Raw genomic sequence first — 14,895 nt, 5'->3', positions numbered from 1 at the left:
ACATATAGGGTAACATTGGATATAATTTATTTCCTTAAAGGGTTACTCCCACCACTGCACCCGGTGTTTATTTCCTTAAAGAGGTACTTTGCCCCTAGACATCTTATCCCCTATCCAAAAGGATAGGGGATAAGATGTCAGATCGCAAGGGTCCCTGCTGCACCCGGCATTTGTTTAGAGCATCGGGTGCATCGCTGGAGTCCTGTGACGTCACGACCATGCCCCACTCATGACGCCATGGCCACGCCCCCTCAATGTAAGTCTATGGGAGGGGGCGTAACGGCCATCACGCCCCCTCCCATAGACTTGCATTAAGAGGGAATGGCCGTGATGTCGCGAGTGGGGCATGGCTGTGACGTCACGAGCCTCCGCCCTGCATCGCCAGTCATCTGACACAGAGAGAAGTTTGCTCTGTGTACTGGATGTCTGGAGTGCGGCAGACGAGATTGTGGGGGTCCCAAGAGGTGGGACCCCTGCGATCAGACATCTTATCCCCTACCCTTTGGATAGGAGATAAGATGCCTAGAGGCAGAGTACCCTTTTAAGTTGTTCTGATCTTGTTATTTTCAATATACCATTCTCATCTCAAGTTGCATACAGACTGCTGCCCTCACATCTCCTTCTACCTCACTGCTGGTTCATCATCTGTACAAAGCTTTCTCTGTTTTTTAGCATTTTTAGCATTTTAGTTGCTGCTATGCAACTAAGCACAAGGTGTTTAATGGATGTGATATTCATACAAAGTGGACCACTAAGGCTACAGGTATGTTTAATCTATGGTTGGATGAATGTAAAACCTCAAAACTAGATGTCCAGGCAAAAACTAACTGTGAATTTAGCTACTAATATCAGTTATTATGCTTTTTCGCTAAAAAAATAAAATAAATAAATACTTCTAAGGCTAATGCTGCATGCACACCACGCTTTTGCAAAACAGTTCCCGTATCAGGTTTTTGATGAAAAACGGATTCCTCAAAACCTGACTAAACTGTATCAAAACGTGTTTACAAATTTTAACCCATATACTGTTGAACACCGTATACGGTTTGAAAAATGACATCCGGTTGCAACCGTTTTTTAATAAAAAAACGTACACGTTTTTAACTTTTCATTGCATTTTGAATAAAGTTTCACTTGTTTGATTGAAATTCCAAGAAAAAAACTGTGCAAAGTCAAAAACCGTATGGTGAAAACCGGATGGAACTGTACGTACATACAGTTCTGTACAGTTCCCATTGACTCCCAAGTAAAAAAAAAAAAAAAACGCATACGGTTTAATAGTTTTTCACCCGGACCAAAAAACGTGGTAGACTACGGTTTTGGGTACGAGTATAAAAATGGACAAAACCATATAAGACGCAAAACGGACTAAACCGGATGATGCGTTTGACATACGGTTTACAATGTTATGTCAATGCATATGGTTTTCTATACGGTTCCATACGGTTTTTAACTTGAAACCGTATACGGGAACTGTATTGCAAAAACGTGGTGTGCATGCACCCTAAGGCTAGGATTCCACTTGGTTTTTTTTCTGGCAGTTTTTGGATATCTGCCACTGCAGTTTTTGAGCCAAAGTCAGAAGTGGATCCATAACGGAGGAGAAGTGTAAGTCCTTCCTTTATATGTCCTATTCCTTTTGGATACATTTCTGGCTTTGGCTCAAAAACTGCAGTGGCAGATATCCAAAAAACTGCCAGAAAAAAAACCAAGTGGAATCCTAGCCTAAGGTTTTTTTTCTGGCAGTTTTTGGAATACTGCCACTGCAGTTTTTGAGCCAAAGCCAGAAGTGTATTCAAAAGTAAAAGGACATATAAAGGAAGAACTTACACTTCTACTCCTTTATGGATCCAATTCTGACTTTGGCTCAAAGACTGCAGTGGCAGATATCCAAAAACTGCCAGAGTGGCATTTTGACAATGTGCCAGGAGTCTACTTTCAGAAAATGTATGGGTATGGGGGTTAGTATTTTTTTCTTTTTTTGCTTTTTAATAAGGGTTTTGTTTGTACATACTGAAAGTCTGAAAATGTTTCTGGCTAGCAGAGAAAATGTGAGAGACTGTTTATGACATGCTATTAAAAACAATGGGTCAGTCGGGGAGGAGGAGGACTGAATGGAATTACTATACACGGCAGCAGAAGAATATGTCACACGATTGGCTCCCATCCATTGTTCTTGGCTCAGACCATTCTTTTGGTTTTAGTCTTAGCAGTGTGTCTAAGCAGCCACTCTTAATAAAAGTGACTGACTGCTTATAGCACAGAAGTGACAAAACTCCTTTCAAAGGGAAAAATAATCAGATTTACCGAGCATTTATTTATCTAGCGCCCTACACCTTGGACACATTTTTTTCCACATCATGCCACCATACACTGTGCATACAATGTGACTACAATAGATAATGTTTAATATTTCACTACAAGTATTCTATTACCCATATTAATTATAATACATCCTGAGATAGTGCTTATATCTGCAAAGTTACAAATATTCAATTTTATTACATAAACTACTAGAATAAAGTTGAATATATTCCATTAGGGGATCTTTTGTCAGAATTGATGTAAAATGTAAGCTGATATAAACAGACAAGCAAACAGGTATTTTAAGTATATTCTAGTTACTCATAAAGGAGACGTCTGGTTTGGAAATCCAATTTTAGATACTTTGTAAATAGAGGGGAGTCTTTTTTTGGGGGGGACTTTAATCAATGAGCCATACTGGAAAACAGTTTAAAAGAGAACCATGGGAGACCAAGGAAATGTGTGCATTACACATGGGAATATAGTACTTGTCAAAGGATTCCAATGCAGGATTAAGGTGATCACTGAGGGTAGCAGAGGTGCGATAAAAAGATAAGAGACTTGTGACCAAAGACCCTTCTAAAAATGAATTGTAACAAGCTGATAACCCCTTTAAGGGCGGGTTCACATTATGTTTTTACAGTACGGGAACCGGATCCATCTGGAGGGGGGGGGGTGGAGCGAAAACCAGGCGCTCCCATATCCGAGCCGGACCCGGCCCGTATCTAATGCATTTCAATGAGCCGACTGGAGTCAAACTGTCACTCCGGTCGGCTCATTTTTGCCCCGTATCCGGTTTTCTGACCGAACATAAAACTGTGGTTGACTCCGGTCGGCTCATTGAAATGAATTAGATACAGGCTGGGTCCAGCTCTGACACAGGAGTGCTCGGTTTTCGCTGTTGTATTCGTTTTTGTTATATTCGCATATGTGAATATTCACATATGTGATTATTTGCATATTCGAGGAAGAAAACAGTGAGGGGGTGGGCAACTTTACCATTGGTTGCTAGGGATGTTGTTGATAACCTGTGACAAGTGTATTTGCATCATTCTAATTGGCCCACAAGTGAAAAGAAGGAATATGCGAATATTCACATATGTGTATATACGCATATGCGAATATTCACATATGCGAAAATGCGCATATGCGGAAAAAGTTAAAAATTTGAAATGCGAATATTCGCGCCCAACATTAATTTTTAACTGTAACCGAATGAGTCTTGTGGAAATTATATTTCCCTACCTAGCTAGACCTCTCTGTTCTATGAACAGAATGAAAAAAATTGGTGTAAAAAGCATTGAAGTTTTCCAAACATCGTGTGCAATGGTGGCTGATTTTCCATAGAAACGACAGAACACTTTGGCCCAGATACATCAATCAGCCTGAAACTCAAACTGCCTGGTTTTGCCTATAACAACCAATCACAGCTCAGCTTTCATTTTACCAGAGCTCATGAAGATATAAAAGCTGTGATTGGTTGTTTTCAGGTAGATTTTCCTAATATACTTGGTTCCTCAAGTTGCAATATTAATGTGTTTCAGGATGACTTCTGTAAGGGCATGTTCACACAAGGCTTGAAGGCTCGTGTCACTGAATAAAGGAATTAGAAATGTTCATTGTAATTGTTTTTACACCATTATTTTTGAAAAAAATATTAATCTTATAGACAACAGTGCAGCCTGTGGTTCACGTTTAGCATTTCTGCCTCCCATATACAGTAGCAAGTCCTAAGTTTGAGACCTGGTAAAAGAAGATACAGAAAAATAATTAAAATATATATAGAGGTATCCCACAGCACTCTCAGTAAATTGAGAGGGTCCCAGCAGCATTCTGCCAAATGTCCATGCATTATGAACATGGCAGTGTCCTTTGTAGTTTTCCCTACAGTCCTATGTAAAGAAACTACACAGGACAGTAAGGACCCATGCACACTACAGAATTTCACAGTGGAATTTTGCTTTAAAATTCAACACAGAAACTTCAGTGAAGCAGAGTACCATTGTTGTAAATAGGATTCTGCTGCACCGTGCACACTGCGTAATTTCAGCAGCAAATCTTTCCGTGGCTAAAATGAATCTCCTAAAAGAATAAACTTGTTTATTTTCTCAGTAGAATACCGAACTAAGTGCTTTGCTGGGTATGGGGCCTGGAATTGTCTGTGTGGTCCTAGCACTGGCTGATTTTGTGGGTGGAAACTGCGTAGTGTGTATTGACCGTTAGAGCAGAGTGTAGCAGTGGGCCCTGCCCTCCTAGGGGGCCTGAATCTTTGCAGGGTGGTGTCATCATTTAACATCATTTGATGCTGCATGTTTCCTATCCTGACTCTTATGAAGCTCTAGGCATCTGAAGCTGTTTTGACCAGCACATAATTCATATGGGGTCTAGTAGGGCATGGCAGTTGAATAAAGTGATGCTTTAAGATGGGTTGTTGAATTTGGAAAAATAATTTTTATATACAAGTATAGGGAGTATGAAGATATGGTAGTTATCAAACAAGAGATACTTTGTTAAACCCCTGATTGAGATGATATTATTGCAATAAATCGAATGACGGTTCACATCTACTACTTTTATTTGGATAAAATAACAAAATATCACCTTACAGGGGAAAATATAATTTAACACTTTCCCTACCAGCCTTTTAAGATAAATAGATACTTGGTTAGAGACAAACAGACTGTGATGTCCCAGTACAGGACATGGTCCTGTACTACCCTTAGGTCCTGTCAGATTGAGTCTCTCAGTGACCTGGGGGCTCCCCTGCATGGTCTCCCCCTGTTGGTTCTATAATGTTGTGTATATAACTTTAATGCCTAGACAGTATCCTTATGTATAGGTAGTACAAAGGACCTGTGGGAGGTCTCAAGGACCTGTGTAAGTTTGTCACATGTTATGTCATGCAGACACATGATTTGTTGTCACATGTTCACCAAGAGAGCACCAGCTTAACCTATGACCCGCAGCTTGACCAATGGGCTTTAGTCCAGCCCCCCACTATATAAAGGGGCGGCCATTACAATTATCTCTCTTGTACCATCATTCTTTTTCTGAGCACAGCAACCACCAGAGATCTCAGTGCAAGTGATCACCATCTGGAAGACCCCAAAAGCTACAGTCATTCCAGTAAGTCTCAAGTCTATGTCTGCTGTCACTGAAACTAGTCAAGTCCTGCATGTAGTCAAGTCAAGTCCAATCTTGGGTCAAGTTAATTACAAGTATATTGGTCCAGCAAGCTGCAAGGTCCTTCTGGGTCCTGCCATCTCTCTGGGAAACATGACCCTAGCTGTGAAGATAATTTCATCTGTCTTATACTCAGTAAAGCCTCCGTTTGACCATAACTGGTTGTGGACTCTCATTTCACTACTAGCAACTGAGATAGCGGAGAAGCCAGGTGTGTGGTGTTCCAGAACCCTAAAATCACACTGGCATCACAAACACTAGGGGTTAACAACATCTTGTACCCAGGGTTAATACCATCTGATCCCACCACTAACACCGCTACACCCGTTGTCCCACCATACACCTGTGGGTCACCACAAGACTAACAGGTAGATGCAGACAGATAACATAAAAAGGGTTTATCATATTGCAACACAATATTCTCCTCAGTATGGTAACACATTCTGTGCAATACTGCTCTATCCACCCAGCTGATAACTCCCCTCCTTCTTATGAAATTCCACCCCCTTAATACATTTTCATCCCCCTTCCTCAGCATGCCTGTAAAGGGGGCGGCATTATTGGCAGGAGGAGGTGGGATTATCACCAGAGATGGTGGGAGATGGCATTGCACATACAGCGGCAGACCGCCACTACTCCTGATAAGAAGAAATAACCATATTAGCAACAAGATGAATGTATCCTGAACAGCTGCAACAATTTTCACCCGCTAAGAAGCCTTAGAAACAGGTTCATACATACTAGCTACCTGTACATTCACGTTAGTGTGGGTAACCCAGCTGTCAGTTTACCTTTAATATATATATATATATATATATATATATATATATTTTTTTTTTTTTTTTTTTTAAATATGCTAAATATTGAATGCATTTTATTACTTCTATTTGTTCAGTTCATATTATGTAGCCTGTATGTCTTCACATGCAATAATGGCTGATTTGTCCTCTTCAGACAGAAAACAGTAAGAGAAGCTGCCTGACGGCCGTCAACTCCTCTTGCAAACAGTCTAAGCTGACTTGTGACCTGTTAAAAATGTAATTCATAAATCACTGTAGATCATCATTCAGTAAAGGAGAGGGAGAGAGGGGCAGGAGACTGAACAATCAGACAGCTTTTCTGATGTGTTTCAATGAGGCTGAGCTGCCTTCGGTGTATGTGAAAACTTGCAGGATGTAGAAGAGAAACTGAGCAAACTTTTTAAGCTAAATAAAAAACTCTTTACACCATAAATATAACTGAATAATTAGAAAATGCATTTAAATTAGCACTGTCAGATTCAAAACTTTTTATATGTTGTACATCTCGGCAAAACATTAAACTTTCTAATATACTTCATGAAAAAAATGTTATCGCCTTTTCATAGAAATCATAGTTTATAAAAAAAAGACCACTAGGGGTCTCCATATCATTCAGAACATGGTACTGTCCGGCTGCAGAATCATCTTTGTCCCTATTAAAGAGCACCTGTCATCAAGCCATATTTTCTAAGCTAACTCTAAGATTATATCAACTACTCCTCACACCCCTCCTCCCCTTAAAAAATTGTTCCGAGCTTTAAAAAGCTCAGTATCATACATTTCCCCTTGTTCACATTGTGTGAGCTCCCGGCAGGAGAAAGTGGGTTTTCCCAGGCGCGACATCACTGAAGCCTGCAAGAGCTGTGCCTTGCCATGCCCCGCACACACTTTCTGAGTTTGTCTCCTGCTAGGCCGGGAGGAGACCAAACCAACTGTTTGACAGCAGGGAACATAACAGAGCCACCTAGTGGACGTTTTTTTCAATCACATTAAAAAAATATAAAGGTTGAGAATTTTAACAGCAAGTAAAAAGCAAAGTGTCTTATAATTACATGAGGAACAATAAATTAAAAGTTTAGTTTGGTGAAAGGTTACTCTTTAAAGTAAAGACAAGACGTGAGGATGGGACTAGCACTCCTCTGTGATCTCATAGTGTCCATCAGATTACTGTCTGAAAACAGGGAGGAGGAGGTTAAATAGCAGCCTGCAGCAATTAGATGAAAAGACCCAGCACAGTACAGCAGACTCAGGGTGGAAGTAAATGCATGGTACGTGAGGGCAAGCTCTTTTCTTGCCTTGAACATGCCCTTACAGAGCAGTGGATGTCAGAATGAGTCAGCAGCAGAACAGAGAAATTTGTAAGCTTAATACAGAAGCTAAAAGAGAATTGAGAAAAAAGGGCGCTCCTTGTGCAATATGGTTGGTTAAGCAAGGATCCCCTCTTTCTAGCAACCCAGCTTACCTAATATTGTTGTGCTGAGAGCACAACACCTTTACTTGCGTGTAGACTCGCTTGGTCGTAGGAGATACTTGGGGCTGAAGAGGTGGCAGCTTCCATGTGGACCCGATACTTATACAGGCAACGGTAAAAATTCTTCTGGAGGGTGGAAGGATCAGAAGCCACTGAATCCCAAAATAGCGTGGACATGTAGCACATGTCCATGCTATTTTGGGATTCATTGGCTTCTGATCCCTCCACCCACCAGAATAATACAGACGCTAGAAACATTAAAATTTAGGGAGTAACATATATAAGCATTTTTTTCTGTGATATGACAGGTACACTTTAAATGTGTCCATATCCTTTAAAGGAGTTTTCCAGGCATTTTTCATTAATGGCCTATCTTCAGGCCACTAATATCTGATCGGCAGGTTGGCACCCCTTCCTATCCACTGTTCAGCAGAGCTGGGTCTCTGGCATATACACAATGAATGGCTGTAAGCAGTTGACACCATTTAATGTATAAGGCCCCTTCACATATATCAGTCGTCTGGTGGAGTTTCCCTCCCTGATGCTAGAACTGATCCTATTCATTTGAATGGGACAGTTCACAATCATCCGGCATCTCAATTTGGTCACCAGATGGTTGGACATGTTAAATGGCACTGGACAGGGGGGATGCAGCTTGTTCCTACACTGAAGAAAAAGTACTCATATTCTAGTATAATACACATTAGAGGGAATTTACTATTCTGCATGCACCACATTTTTGTCCCCCTTTTACGTCAAAGTTTGGTTCTTTTTTCAGGCTAAACAACAAGGCAGTGTTTATATTCCTTCACAACATATTTTCCAGGGCATAAGCCTAATGTCTCTGCATGCATATTCCAACATGTCTATACCTTCTGGGTTCTAAAAAGTAACTTTTAATTTATCATAACTGGACATATGATAAAGCAGATCCATTGCAATCACACTGCTATATGGTCTGCCAGATGCGTATATTTATTTGGACAAAGAGGTTTTGTAATGTTGAAAAAGAGAAGAGAAGAGAAAAAAAATCACTTAGGATAATACAGATAAATAAAGTCAATAGTAAAGCTATATAGAATGTACTGTACTTCCATTGAAAAAATAAAGTTGTTTTTTGTGTGTGGATAAAAAAAAATCTTTACAATATAAATTGCTTACAAATGACATCCTAAATAGAGGTAAGCAGAGGATTTACTCCAAATCGGCTATTAATTTAGATTTAACAGCCAACTTGGATTATGTCATACATCTGGGCCAGTCAATATTCTTGTGAGTGTAAGCAGTGATGAAGCATTACTGCTGACATCTAACATGAGTCCCTGCTCCTGAAAGTACTTTCCATGGTGTCATATGTTTTTTTGTTTACGGCACCCTGGAAACTATATATAGGAGCAGGGACTTCTGTCAAAGGTAGAAGACCCTGCTCCTATAAACAAAACAGACAGTCATTTGGCATATGGTTCCCTGTCCATACAGATGCAGGCACTCCTGTCTTTGGATAGAAGTCCCTGCTCCTGTAAAAGAAGATTCAAACTCAATCAAATTGCTCACATCTAATTCTATATTTAATACAAATCATTGTTAAAAAAAAAAAAAAAGATATGTGCTTAATAAATGCAACCATTTTAGTTGTCATGGTACCCAAGGACAGAGATCAACTGTTTGCATTGCTTTTATTCTCATGGCTGGTGTAAATCTGCACAGTGCTACTGCTCTTCCCGAGTACACCAACATTTACAGACAAGGAAAAGGGAATTGTTCTGAGTCATGCATAATATAATGATGAAGATAAGACATATTAATGAAGACATGTGATTCTCCTGATCTGAAAATGAAAGTGTTGTCAACCTTAAAGGGGTTGTCCCACCTCCCTCTTTCAGTTTTCTGGTCAGCTTCTCCCTTTCTGTGGCTGCAGGAGGAGGTTGGGAAAAGCCAGAAGAAGCCAAAGTGGTAAAATTACCCAATATGCGAGACTCCCATTGAGTATAACGGGAGTTACCCAATGATGTCGCTCCGTGATTGGCTAAAAAGGCAGTTCTTGCTGAGACATCTCACCTGGAAAGTGGTAATGAGTAATGATCAGAGGCGGACCAGAAGAGACTTGACCAGGAGCTGCCGGGGACTGAGGTATCTTTACCAATCTGACCTCTGACTGATATAAAGAGCTAAAAATCCCAGACACAGATGTAAATTAAAAGCTTCTGGAAGTGACCATTGTGGTGGCATACCTTATAAAAATACCTTATACAGTTCTTATTGAACACAATAATGCATTTGTCTTCAGTTCATTCATGTGCTGCCCCTTGTGGTGGCTGCAGGCAACCAGAATGATAATATTTATCTATATATAGGGGATTTGGAGCTCTGTATTAGACTAATGGTACACTAACATCTATGAATATGTATTATGAAATTATTCAGCAAAGGGATTTGGATATGTTTAGATAGTAAAAATAAAAAAATAAAAATACACTTTAATTTTTATCTATGTCATAGGCCAAATTAATGAACATATGAGAATGCAGAAAGCTATCAGTTTGCCAAAACATTAGCTGGGACAAGGCATCTTCGTAGGAAATGACAACATCTAATGTAATTCTGATTTGTCTCACTTTCATGCCGTTCCTTTTGAAAGTCTTCAGTAAAAGGATACTTCTAATTCTATTGTATAAAGTACATTGGCATCAAAATCTGTCATGTGACTTGGCCATAATAGGTTCTTAAAGGAGAACTCCAGCCAAGATTAACTTATCCCCTATTCACAGGATAGGGGATAAGTAGCTGATTGTGGGGGGTCTGATTGCTGGGACCCCACGCAATCTCCGGAACAGGACATGGCTCTCAGTGAGGAGCTAATGCTGCTGACGGCATGGCTCCATTCATTTCTCTGGGAGGATATACTTTCTCTGGGAGCACTCGAGCATCACCAATGCTTCTACAGATATGAATGGAGCGTGCACTGTTTACCGGTAGACAACACGCTATCCTCACTGACAGCCAGGGTCCCGATGGATAGGATATACGTTTGTTTTGGTGGGAGTTTCCCTTTAAGTCATCAGAAAGGTCCAGAAAGGAAGTGGGGCTCAACGGGTATACATTATAATGGCAATCAATGTTTATGTAAGCACATTTGCTTGCCTTCAGGTTGGTGCCAAGCACATGTGGTTACATGTACATTGGTTGCCATTATAATGTATACCTGTTGGGCTCCACACCCTTATTGGACCTTTCTTATGACTTCAGAGCTTTGTTATGTTTTTGTAGTACAAACGTATGCTGGTATGTATATTTCAAGCATTAAACTGTTGCATAGAAAAGAAAACAGAAAGTCTCTTTTTTTAAATACCCTTAGGTACCAGCTTGTATGTGTATGTTTTCTATTTTTGTCATACATATTTATATCAACATTGCCAAAGGCCAAATACTATACTATTACAAGTATTTGGTTCATGAAAAGCACACCATTTTTTTTAAATCTAATATGTGACTACATATTGTTTTCTTGTTGCCGCTTTGGTAACCGCATGGAACTGCTGAATGTATTATTTATACTAACAGTCTCACTTTATGAATGACCTCTCAGGATTACTCTTATATAGTATTGGGTCATGTTCTGCACACTCAATCCCAAAATGTTGCTGGTCACATATATATCAAATAAATGGAAAATGAAGAAAAAAGAAAGAAACTGAGAAATATGCCATAAAAGGAGGATTTTCAGAAAGTGAAAAACTTTCTATACATTATTTTCAAGTTTTATAGTTTACAGTTATATTCTTTAATTGATCTGTTACTGTGCTTCCAAATATATGTAGAAACTGTGCACCTTTACCTACAAGTACTAGCCGATGATGTCCAAGGAAATGGTACAAGAATCTGACTGTGAACTTGATATCTATCTTCTATCCATCTACCTCATCTTATCACACCTATGTCTTCTCATTCTATCTGTCTCATATATATCCATGTACTGTAAATCTATCTACTGTATCTAATATCTATTTATCTTTCTATCATCTGATATCTAGTATCTATCATCTCTAAATTATTCATCTATCTCCTATCTATCTCATATCTACCTATCTACCTATCTCATATCTATCTATCTATCTCATATCTATCCCATATCTATCCATCTATCTCATATCTATCCCATATCTATCTCATATCTATCCCATATCTATCTATCCATTTATCTTATATCTCTCTATCTCATATCTATCCATCTAGCTCATATCTATCCATCTAGCTCATATCTATCCCATATCTATCTGTCCATTTATCTTATATCTATCTATCTCATATCTATCCATCTATCTCATATCTATCTATCTATTTATCTATCTCATATATATCTATTTATCTATCTATCTTTCTCATATCTATTTATCCATAATATATCTATTGATCTTCTATCTATTTATCTATCTATCTATCTCATATCTATCCCATATCTATCTATCCATCTATCTCATATCTATCTATCTATATCATATCTATCTATCTCTCTCATATCTATCTCATATCTATCTATCTCATATCTATCCCATATCTATCTATCTATCTATTTCATATCTATCCCATATCTATCTATCCATCTATCTCATATCTATCTATCTATCTCATACCTATCTCATATCTATCTATCTATCTATCTTTCTCATATCTATCTATCTATCTCATATCTATCTATATATCATCTACCTATCTCATATCTATCTATCTCATATCTATCTATTTATCTATCTATTTATCTTTCTCATATCTATCTTCTATCTATCTATCTATCTCATATCTATCTAATATTTATCTATTTATCTATCTCATATCTATCTATCTCATATCTATCTATCTATTTATCCATCATATATCTATTGATCTTATATCTATCTATCTATCTATCTATCTCATATCTATTTATTATCTATTTATCTATCTATCTCATATCTATCTATCTTTCTCACATCTATCTATTATCTATCTCATATCCATCTCATATCTATCTATTATCTATCTATCTATCTTTCTATTTATCTTTCTCATATCTATTTATCCATCATATATCTATTGATCTTCTATCTATCTATCTCATATTTATCCATTTCATATTTCTTTATTTTTACCTATTTATTTTTTAGCTATCTTCCTTTAAACCCGCTATCTGCTTGTTTTCCATACCATTCTATTATTGCTGTTTTCTTGCTATGAGTGAGTAAAAGGAATGAGTAATTCCCACGTCCCTGTATTACGTAGAACACTTCAATGGTGCATGTTCCATTCTTCTCACCCTCTATTAATTTCACTAGGACTGCCAACTGGGATCTAATGGCCCACCTGCTCCACATGAAGAAAAAATAGAGTGACAAACGTCAATTATATTGGTTTTCCGTTGTCACAATGGGTATCTGTGCATCCTCCTACCTCCATAAAAATGACATGTATCTATGTACATTTTGTCTTGGTGACTCTGGAGTCATTCTGCATTCTAGAGGCATTTCCCTCAGCAGTCTTGTCTATTACAAACATGGAATCTATATTCTAGCAACATGTTGTAAGCATCTATACAGAGAGCACACATCATTTATTCATTAACACCTACCTGCCCACAGAGGAGGCACATGCATACAAATGAAAACATGTTTTGAAGTCCGTAAAAGTTATTTGTGATTTGCTGGAATTTGTAGTGTTAGCATCAATTTATATAATACATCAAAATGTGATCAATTAATCCTGAGGATACTGGATATCACCAGTAAACGTACACAACACACATACACATATATTTAGATAAAATAGTATTGATGCTAATGGAGCAATATAATCAACAAAATTCTTTTTTTTTGTATGAGAATCATGAAAGTATCCTAAGGATTTTATTTATTAATACTTAATTATGTTTAATGATATTTCAAATCTTTATCTCTAATTGCATTGCAATGAAGTCTACCGTATTACTCTTCCAATTGAAATGATGACTAACAACACAACCATTCACAATTAACAATAATCCATCTAATTGAAAAGCCTCAGCACTAATAAAAGCGATAAAGGATTATCTTAAACACGGTGCATTTCGTAAAATGGCAGAGCAACAGAGCATAAATCCTATTAAAACATATTTGCAAAAGCAGTGCATCGGTGGACACAGAAGGGATTTTATAAGGACAATTGAAAGCACTTAGCCCATAGTAATCCTAAATAAACAAGGGTCTTATGTGTTCCATATGAGGGTGTCAGTTAATAAAAGCTGAAGAGAGAGATAATAAGGCTTAATCATTATTACCTGCTTGGATGATGTAGATCCATATTATGAAGCCTTCAGGAATGCATTGACAAAGCCCTCCAGCATGGGAGTCAGGTAGGATAGGTGCACTCCGGCTGTCAGAGCACCAGGGGCTGGTTAGGCATCCAGGGCTGTTTGGGTACCGGGGACAGGGGATGCTGCAGGAGAGCCAGTTCTTAGAAGGGGTGTGTGCAAAGAACATGCATTCAGCTCCTCTGCATCCTGCTCACATCTGCAGACTAGGAAGGAGGGGGGTCTAAGGTTAAAGGCTGCACACACAGGACCCCTGGGCATCCCCTGCCTCTGTCACAGAGCATCCCATCGGGGATCAATAGGATGTGAGATGGAGAAATGCTCTCTCCACAGTGCCTTAGAGGAGGTAGGGAAGAGGGGGGATGTGTAATGAGCATGCGTAGGGATTTAGCTGCACCCTTTATTATCTAGACTAATGCTGGGTCCAGGTGCTGCACTGCAGGGGGGGTTGTTACCCTGTGTAGAGGGAAGTTTATAAAACCTACACGCACAGGGCATCTATTAGGATATCTATGGGTGGGATGCATTAACTCTTTCTCCTCCTGCTGTTAAGAGGTGTATGCAAGTTTGTGCTTAATAGAAAACACAGGGAATGACTATAAAGGTCAGGAAAGGTGAAACCGAACGCAAGGCAGGAATAGACAATTTATAATGTTGAAAGGGAATTTAAATGAATAGAGGCATGTGCATTCAAAGGGGAATACAGGGGCAGGAAGAGATAGATGAGATAAAAAATTGATCAATGGATTCAAAATAACATGGGACGTGCAGGAGCATGGGAGATAAAGAATGAGTAATAGATCCGTGTGATGAGGATG

At 38.7% G+C, this 14,895-nt stretch overlaps 1 protein-coding gene across 2 annotated transcripts in view; it reads right to left on the bottom strand.

Annotated features, from left to right (window-relative positions):
- NCAN (neurocan) overlaps positions 1-14,426 on the bottom strand; it is a 195,868-nt gene extending 181,442 nt beyond the window's left edge. Inside the window, exon 1 of one of the 2 annotated variants that reach the window (XM_056518203.1) lies at positions 14,045-14,426. In XM_056518203.1, coding sequence (XP_056374178.1) covers positions 14,045-14,067 — 23 coding nt within the window. In that variant the 5' untranslated portion in view covers positions 14,068-14,426. The remainder of the gene's footprint in view (positions 1-14,044) is intronic. The other variant, XM_056518204.1, reaches the window with a different exon arrangement.
- Positions 14,427-14,895: the final 469 nt, after the last annotated feature.

This window comes from Hyla sarda, chromosome 1, assembly GCF_029499605.1.
Source record: "Hyla sarda isolate aHylSar1 chromosome 1, aHylSar1.hap1, whole genome shotgun sequence".
NCBI classification, from domain to species: domain Eukaryota; kingdom Metazoa; phylum Chordata; class Amphibia; order Anura; family Hylidae; genus Hyla; species Hyla sarda.
The sequence above is the reverse complement of the archived record's forward strand: the minus strand, read 5'-3'. Positions and strand labels throughout refer to the sequence as shown.